The sequence below is a fragment of the Zophobas morio genome, unplaced genomic scaffold (assembly GCF_036711695.1).
Source record: "Zophobas morio isolate AGI-343-1 ecotype UQ-CSIRO unplaced genomic scaffold, CSIRO_AGI_Zmor_V1 ptg000673l, whole genome shotgun sequence".
NCBI lineage: Eukaryota > Metazoa > Arthropoda > Insecta > Coleoptera > Tenebrionidae > Zophobas > Zophobas morio.
In genome coordinates, this window is record NW_026972776.1 from 24,090 (window position 1) to 33,397 (window position 9,308).

A 9,308-nucleotide genomic window follows, 5' to 3' on the forward strand; every position below is an offset into this window, starting at 1 on the left:
AAAGCAAAGCTCCGCCTGTACAAACTACAGATAAGAGTAATGTACAGGAACTTTCTCGTTCTGAAGTTCACTCTTCGTCAACCTTAAATAAGCATTCTTTGATTACGGATACTTCGTTAAGAAGTCTAAACAAATATTCAACTACAAGTTCAGCCTCCCCAAAAAAGGCTATAACGAAACAGGAAGTACAGAAAGAAAACCAGGATGTAACGCATTCCCGAGACTCTAAATACTATTGTGGACTCACCCAGCGAAAGGTATAGAATATTTATCTCTAATAAGAACATTCACCAAGACCTGACTCATCACAGGCTTCTCAAAAAATGTATACTAAAGAGAAAAGGATTCGCGTTTGTGTAAGGAAGCGGCCTTTAAACAAAAAGGTGTGGAAGGGAGCCTTAAAGTATATTTTTATTTAGTTTTAAGTTGGGTGCATTAGGAGATGTTAAGCGGCGATACAAACAACACTACAGTTGTTAACGGCAACGACAGTCTACTTGTGAATGAGGAAAGGTTTATAATACAAAACTTTAATATATTTCTTAAAGTATTAATATACTTTGTTTTATAAACAAAGAGTTTTAAAGAACCACAACTACTTATACACTGTAAATAAAAAAAATTTTGTTTTTATTGTCTATACCTTGTAATAACAGCGTATGTATCAAGTTAATCTAAAAAAAGTCATAGTTAACTGTAATCATCTTAAGAATGACGGTGGATTTGCAAAAGATACTTCAGCAACATCAATTTTGGTTTGACGAAGTTTTCGATGAGTCCTGCTCCAATGAAGAGGTTTTACTTAACTGTTAGCGATCGTAGAGACCTTAGTTTACTAAACTGTTTTTTCTTACTGACCGTTTTTATTTGAAAGACAACATATTTTCTTAACAAGTATGTAAGTGGTTAGTTGCTTTTCTTAATTTTTAAAAGTATTTACTGGGCCGTTGGTGTATACTTTATTTCCAATAGAGAGCTCGTTTTCTTATTTATATATTAATTAATGTCATTTTCATTATTTACATATTATCTATGTTTACTATTTTTATTATTTAATTACTTTAATATCAACTTTTTATAATTAAGATATTATTTAACTTTGATTTTATCCATTCGAGTTTGACACTTAAATCAAACTTATCTAAAGTATAGCAAGTATTTTATTTTTAATTGTTGATTTATAACACGTAATATAATTAATTTTACAAATAAGGTTTACGAAAGAACTGCCAAAGCTCTTGTTGCCCACCTTTTCTCTAGGAAAAATGCCACCTGTTTTGCTTAGTAAAGTGCATTATATATTTATTTACATTTAGGCAATTATTTTCACTAGAATTTTTCTTGATGTTTTTTGTTCTAGTTTTATATTAAATAGGTTAATTTTTTTAAAAATTTATCATAAATATATTTATTAATTTTAATATTATCATTTTTTTTTAGTAGAATATTTAAAAAATTGAAATAATGGTAGTTTAACTGCTCAAATAGTATTATAATGGCTTGCGAGCTTGTTTTATTGTCTTTATTGACGTTTGTGTTTAACTTGTTTTCTCGAAATTTTCTTATATATATTTCTCTTTCTTTCAGTTATAATATTTTAAATTTGAATAATCGAAGAATTCCCGTCACTTACTTGCCTCTTTTAACCTTAAGTGAACTGTTACTTGTGTATTATCTGCAAATATAACTGGACTTATCTTTTATTTGCTGCTCTTTTGTGGCATTTTTTCATTACTAAAATATTGTGATAAGAGATTCAATTATTTTAGTAGCGACCTTCGCAGCCTTTATTAAGCCCATTTTATCATTTGCTCTCCATCTGTTCTCTCAAGTATTTTCCGTATAACTATCTTTGGTTTACTATTACTATTATGTACCACTCATGGTCTATTACCGTGTAAAGCTGACTCATTATTAAATCAACTACTGGTTAATAAATATATTCTCACCATAAAACGTTTTATTTATTATGTTTGAATGGAAGCCTGTGTTCTTCAATATATTTGATTTTCTTTACAACACTAATTTTTTTTTTACTTTTTTTAATCAGCGGTCAAACTGGTATTTTCTTTTGAAATTTTGCTGAGGATTCTTCCGTTTTAAACTTTTCACTTCTCTTTTTTTTTCATATTTTTTTATCATATTATTGGTGTGTAATTCATTGTTGTCTTTTCTCTATTCTGTGATAAAAACTTATTTTACAAAATATTTTTTTAATTGTTTAATAACTCTGTTAAGGAAGTGGCAAAACGCACACGATGCTAGGAAACTCTAAAGGTTTCTTTGCCGTTATGTTTTTGCTTTCGTATTTTTTCAGGAAGTTTTGTTATTGCTACAGCTTACAAGTGTGTTTAATCCTTTAATTAAAATATTACGGGGAAGTTACTTTTCACAACTGAAAATTTATTCTGGTTTCTAACTGCGCTAGAAACATTGCTTTTATAAATACACAATAAATTTGGTTATAATTTATTATACACATTTTCGTTGCTCTTTCTTCTTGGTGCATAAAAGTTGTAGAAGTTTTAAGGAATTTTGTCGATGAAAATATGTACAAACTTTTGTATTAGGCTTTTACCTGGTGTCACATATTTTGCATAGAAATAATTGATAATCATCGCATCATTACTATTATCCTTTTAAAGCATAAAACCTCATTATAAACGTTTTGTTAGTTAAAGGACTCTATATGCTGGCGGCTGAAGATCTTTTTTCTGTTTTAAAACAACAGTCTTATAATGAACTTAAGGTTCAATCACTTGTTCTCCTCTAAACTATTATATGTTGAAGTGTTCGCTAATATATTTTTATAGTTAATATTTATTGGAAAATTGGTATTTTTTAAAGTCTTATAAAACACATCTATAACTTTGTTTTCAATTATATAAGTCAATATTTTACTGTCATCATATTTATATTAGTAGTTTTACTAAATTATTATACTTTACTTAAAAAATTTTATAACTGTTATTTTTAGTACTTTGGAAGCATAATTTAAATTGCTGACAAAGAACTTTGACTCCCAAAGTAACGTATAGTTAGCTTTATAATCTACTTGACGAGTGCTTTTTAGAAAAACATATTTCACGTTGCTTTTTCACGTTGCTTAAGAATATATATTATCTTAAAGTTTTAATTATAACTTTCCTTACGTTGATTAAGAACTTTGTAATAGTTAAAATAATTATTGATATTATTAAAAAAATGATTTATAATTACCAAAAGATATTCTATTATGTCGCCAAGATTACGTGAAATGTAACGTAACTTGACGTACGACTGTTTATAAAAGGTATTATAATGGCTGCTCATCCAGACTTGCCAAGTCAGAGCTACATTGCCACATCTCTTCAATGGTACTTTTTCTAAGTACCTTTGGGGACCCACACAGCCATAGTGCATTGGATTAAAAGTTCACCAATGAAGACGCTTTAAAAATTTAAAACGGAATTCTAGATTTTTATATAGTTTGGAAATAATATAAAAAAATTGAATTGTAAACTACGTTAACCTTTTATTTTTTTGTATAACCGTTATGTGTATCACGTAACCTCCTCTTCACGTCAAATTAATTCTAGCAAACACAGAGACTTATTGATAATAACTCTATTAACAAAGTATTCAACTAAACAATAGCCTTTAGGTTTTTGTGAGTCTGTTTGAAATATACTGTGGAAGCTTATACGACCTGTTAAACAATCGAAAAAAAGTTCAAGCCCGGGAAGATGGAAAACAAAGAGTTGTTATCCAAGGTTAGCGACAGCTATTAGGAAATACTGAACTTCTATTTTAGAAAATTAAAATGATGTTAAGTCACTGATATTATTTAATCCGCGTAAATACTTGTGTTTGTGCTGAATTTGATATAAATTTTAAGATTTTCTATTATTGTCTCTTTTAATATATTATTTCCAAACTTAAATAGAGTGAATATTCGGAAATGATTTGTTAAGAAAAGTAGTATTGTAGTCCTATATAACTCTTAATGATTTTTCTGAAACCTTTTCTTCCTTTTTAATTAATGCAGGTTTAAAAGAAGTTCAAATTTCCGGGACTTCACCACTTTTGAAGTTAATTACTCAAGGAGGCTCAGAAAGGAGTACCGGTTCGTGGCTTTCTTCGTGTTTTTCCAATTATGCTTAGATTACAATATTTTAAGTATCATGGAAAATTTTTTGTTTGGCACCAATTGATATTGTGCTTATGTACTAATAATTGAATAAACTTATCTTTGTTAACTAACAGAGACGGCTTTTATAAAAGTGTAACCGGTAGTCCGGAGGCTACATTGACCTTTAACTTTTGTTATTTTAAAAACTTTAAGGTCAAACCGGCGTAAATGTTGACTCATCTCGGTCCCACGCTATTCTTCAAATTACTCTGAAAAAGAACGGGGTTGAGGAATATGGTTAGTAACCCAGCCAAGTCTTTATTCTCTGTATGGTTGCCAGGAGATCTATGCCACCATAGTAACATTTGTTCTTAAAATATGAAGTTAACAATGCTCATAACTTTCAATATTTAACATTAAGCTCTGTCCTCTTTAGGTGTTGCTGCTGATCTAAAATTTTGAAAATATATAAATTTTATGTTATGCATCTAATAATTAACCATGTATATATAAAAAAAATTATCCTACTCGCTAATACAGAGTAGCTATTTGTCATGAGTAATTATTACAGAGTTATTTAGTGGTCAACTATAGAACTTTGAACGTCTTTTAGGCATGTAGTTACTTACTACTTCTACGCTGAATAGTTTACAGTATTGATCTTGAGATTCTAGTGAATTTATTTATTTGAATTGTATAATAATTTTATAAACAAGTAACTCCATGGTAACTCTAGAATATTTTTGTATTATCTGCTTAAGTTTTTGTATTGAATGATCTTTCGTTTATAACAGGAAAGTTCTCTTTTATTGATCTTGCAGGGAGTGAAAGAGCAGCAGATACTACAGAACATGATAAGCAAACAAGGTTTATTTTGTAGCTGCCCAGTTATAGGGCTTAATATATTTAAACCTTACGCTATATTTCCACCTCAGGATGGAGGGCGCCGAAATAAACCAGAGCTTATTGGCTTTGAAGGAATGCATCAGGTCATTGGATCAGGACTCCAAGCACACGCCCTTTAGGCAAAGTAAACTAACTCAGGTTAGTCATTCTTCTCTTTTCTTTTCTTTAATTTTTTTTATTGAGGTCCTAATAATGTATTGTTAATAAGTTGGAATACTAATTGTATAAACTAATCTCAAACGTTAGTATCAAACTAGTGGAAGGAAGTAATAAAGTACTTATGATGCGACTCAAATTTTAAGTATTTATTTAAAGGATAACTTTAAAAATTTATTTTTTAAAAGTCATAGTGGTGTTACTAAGACATATGAAATATGCTCTAAAAGCTTTAAAATAAAAGTAAACTTGATTAAAGGAAATATACGAAAAAGGAAGTGACTGCGTTTGTTAAGTATTAATGCTCAACTATTAGAAATTTAATTCGAAGTAATATAGCAATGTTGGTACAATAAAAATATTGCTCTGGACTTATAACCGGATAAAGGATGACATTGACTGCCTTTTTATTGTTGTTACCCAGTAAATAATAGGATTTCAATTAGTTGTTGGTCTTCTAAGGCGCCATGATCGCAGCCTACATCTAACTTTATATAGAGGCACCCTTATCTCTAGTCATTTCTAGGAAATTAGCAGAATCTTAAGTTTTAAAGGAATTCATTCTTTATTGAGAAAATATTGTGCATATAACAAATACAAACTAATTAAAATTGCCTTAAAAAATATTTTGACGAAATATTCTTTTGCAATTTGGAAACCGTTTTATACTGAATAAAGTTGGTACAAACTAATCAACAAATCAAGGAAATGACCCTTTAAATTATTAAAATCTCTGGGTCCATACACTAATTTAACCCTTTGGGAGACATTTTTTATTAACATAAGGATATAGTGCGCTCAGCTCATAAACTTGTTTAAATCTGCTTTTTTTTTTTAGGATAAATATAAAAGTTAAACAGGTTATTAACAACTTTTTTAGTGTGCTGTTGAGTAAATACAATTGTTGCATTACTATAACTCTAACTACTCGCTTTATATAGGTTCTTCGAGATTCGTTAGTCGGAGGCTCCATAACATGTATGATAGCGACGATTGCTCCCAATAGTTCTTCGGTAGAGCACACGCTTAACACACTTCGATATGCTGATAGGTTCCAAGCTACGTAATCGGCTTATTCTTCTAAGTAGTTTAGATTGTTGGCTCGTGATGTAAAACTTTAGACTAAACGTTGTTGCTCGATAGTTTTTATAAATAAACACCAATTTTTAAATGGGTATGCTTATTATATTATTGCCATGTTAGATATATTTTGTAAGCTTATTGGTAGAGATAACTTATAGTTGTTACATTGTTACAGAGTAAAAGAACTGAGAAGGAACAAACATTTTATCGAATCGGCAGGAGGCAGAAGTATTTATACAAAGCAAAAAGCCAAGAGAACAGAAAATAACGCTAAAGAGAATAACACACCGTTGAAATTACCTTCACTACGAAACACGAATCTTGATGTCCCTAACAAGAGCTTTGCAAAACTTTTACGATACAATGATTCCCCACCACAAAAAGCTATTTCTCTGGTGCCTTCACCCTCACGTACTCGTTTCTGCTGTTTGTCTGTTTACGCATGTCCACTTTTTATAACTTTGCACTTTCTTATTTATAATTTAAAGACTTTCTCACTTCTTTACAATTCAACTTTCTGCTTTTGTCACTAACCCTATATAATATTATGTTCTTTGTATTAGTCATATTAAAGTATTAATATTTATTTATAATCTCCATTGTTTTATAATCTTATTCGGGAAACACCCTTTATAACTTTTTAAACTTAGCTTCAAGCAATTATCCAAGTGAAGCTTCATCTTATCATAATGCATCAATTGACTGCAGCTTTAACAGTTGGGATACCTCCTTTGCAGAAAGTTTCGTGGAGGAGTGCACTTTGACGCCTTATCATCATCCTTCTCCTTGGTCCGTGGCTTGCTTGATTTATTATCGTTATTACTATAACAATATTCTTTACTGCTTTAAATTTTTAATATTTACCTTACAAGTTAACTATCCCTTACTGTCTGTTTATTAATAATACGAAGAACTTTAGTTATTAAAGAAGTAAAAAAATTATTTTAAGTTAACCATTTGTCCATTAAAAGGTTGGAGGGCGCCATAAGTGGCTTTTGTTACTTTAAAAAAACAAAAACTAATAAGTCGGTTTTATATTAACGAATAAGATAATGAATATTGCAATAAGTATTATAAGTTTACATGATTCGAGCAGTTGCTACTTTACTTACACTTGGACTTTTTCACATTCCTTTTATTTTTTTTAATTTAATTGCTTAGTCATTCTGAAATTATTGTTTGCTTAGTATTGTTTAAAATGCATGAAATTAGTCGACTTAGACATCGTTATTATTTGCTTTATTTATCGCATGATAACTTCTAACTACGTTTTAGTCATAAAGCATATATTCATTTTATTGAAACCTTTTCAACTGCTTACAAATTTAAATAAAACATAAATATGTAAAAGATAAACATGCTTGTAATTTTCTATTATTCTTTATTTTACGTTGCAACTGAATTTTATTAAGCGAAAGCACGTTTATATAAAATGATATTATATATTATTTAGCCGTGTTACAACAGCTAATCACAGTAAAAACTCTGTCAAAGCCGACTCTTCTGGTATGATGTTTTAATTTTTGGTTGTTAATATAAGTACAGTATGAACATCAATATATTCGTAGAACTACTTTTCACCCCATCACCGCGCACAAAGCCAGCGCGGAGCCTTTCCTCCACTGAGAAGTATTCATCCATTGAAATCTGCACTCCTCGACGCGTTCCCTTTACCGATTTGAGTAGCAAAAGAGTCGAGAAGTCATCTACACCTGTAAGGTATTAAGAGTAGATTTATCTGCTTATTGTTTGCAAGTGCACGCTACATTTCGCATTGCGTGAGTGCCAAATATCAAGATATAAAAAAATTACTGAATATTGTGAAACATATTGATCACTTCACTTTTTAAGTATTAAGGCAGAGGGACTATAATTATACTTTGTTCTTCAAAACTTTATAACTCACCATCTTGCAGTAGTTTGATTAACTTGTCTTACTAGAGTAATTAGTAAACTATAGAGAAAACTACATATTTTAAGTTTCAAACCACGTCGAATGTTGGTTATAGTATATACGCTTGAAAGCTTAAAGCTTACAGGGAATTTATAGATTTCCGTAATATGGTTGCAAAAAATAGTTAAATATTGAAATGTCTTAGCGTATCTGTTAGCTAAATACCTCATATTTTTAGCACCTGTTTTAGAGGTGCTTATGCTACCTGCGCTACAGTTGACCAAAACTATTAAAAAACTTTGTTCATACATTCAGAAACAGTCTTCAAAATGAGAAAGACTTTCTTTTTCTACATAAGACATACACTTCAGTACTTAACGAACTTTCAGAGGAGGAAGCGCTTTTGCACAAACAATATCTTCGCCAACAGGTATTTTAACACTTATATTTGCCATGTAATTCTTCATTACGTTACTCGGAAATTAAAAACCTTTTCTAAGAATTAAAATAACCTTATATACAGCTATAAATTAATTTAATATGCAAAATAACATAACTAGATGTTTTATCTATTCCAGAGTTGACGTGGTGTCAATATACTCTACTGTATATTCTTAAACTACTATAGTTTGCTCCCTAAATAATTCATATTAGTACCTAATTATGCCATGATATTTTTCAATTTAAGACTACTTCTTCGAAGTACGCCAAGCAGATGTTTGACTTGCTCGAAAGAAAAATTAAAATAATTAAGGACTACCAAAAAGAATTAGCTTTTTAAAGAACCTTTCGGCTAATAAAATTAAATAAACATGTAACATGTAATAGTGAAGCGCAATAAACTTATTAAAGTTATCAAATTGCGTTTTACCTGTTTTCAGGATTTATGTGCTATTAAATTCTACTGTTATGTCTACTATTAAATTACCATTTCTATTAGTAACGTGTTACAAAAAGCTTTCATTTTTTTGTTATTGTAATCTTTATTCATATATATGATCTTTGTTACTTCGACTAACTCTTCCTTGTAGCTCATTGACAGGTTTTAGTTTCACAGTAAACATCCTCTTTTATAGCTCCCCTGTGGCACTTAACCTCAACTCCTTTGTTAATAAATGTAATTGATTTAAACGTTAAGTTTAACCATTAAAATAATTA

The 9,308-nt window shown here is 29.8% G+C and overlaps 1 protein-coding gene and 1 long non-coding RNA gene across 2 annotated transcripts; both read left to right on the forward strand.

Annotated features, from left to right (window-relative positions):
• Positions 1 to 109: 109 nt before the first annotated feature.
• Positions 110 to 1,286, forward strand: LOC135121703 (uncharacterized). Its single transcript, XR_010279092.1, has 4 exons — positions 110 to 257; positions 312 to 513; positions 711 to 795; positions 1,214 to 1,286. It is a non-coding gene; the product is annotated as an uncharacterized LOC135121703 (long non-coding RNA).
• A 977-nt stretch (positions 1,287 to 2,263) lies between these two features.
• Positions 2,264 to 8,931, forward strand: LOC135121712 (kinesin-like protein KIF24). Its single transcript, XM_064045995.1, has 14 exons — positions 2,264 to 2,277; positions 2,676 to 2,749; positions 3,644 to 3,752; positions 4,028 to 4,105; positions 4,325 to 4,408; positions 4,933 to 4,978; positions 5,047 to 5,155; positions 6,115 to 6,236; positions 6,432 to 6,667; positions 6,907 to 7,045; positions 7,710 to 7,762; positions 7,825 to 7,975; positions 8,466 to 8,580; positions 8,839 to 8,931. The coding sequence occupies exons 2-14, from the start codon at positions 2,690 to 2,692 to the stop codon at positions 8,929 to 8,931; spliced, it is 1,395 nt and encodes a 464-aa protein (XP_063902065.1). The 5' UTR covers positions 2,264 to 2,277; positions 2,676 to 2,689.
• The last annotated feature ends 377 nt before the right edge of the window (positions 8,932 to 9,308 follow it).

Bases quoted from the DNA above. Each gene is read 5' to 3' on its own strand.
- LOC135121712 (XM_064045995.1), top strand. From the start codon at position 2,690: ATGCTGGCGGCTGAAGATCTTTTTTCTGTTTTAAAACAACAGTCTTAT. The intron at 4,106-4,324 runs GTTCGTGGCTTT...AAAAACTTTAAG, and splicing joins AGGCTCAGAAAGGAGTACCG to GTCAAACCGGCGTAAATGTT. The intron at 7,046-7,709 runs GTCCGTGGCTTG...TATATTATTTAG, and splicing joins TATCATCATCCTTCTCCTTG to CCGTGTTACAACAGCTAATC.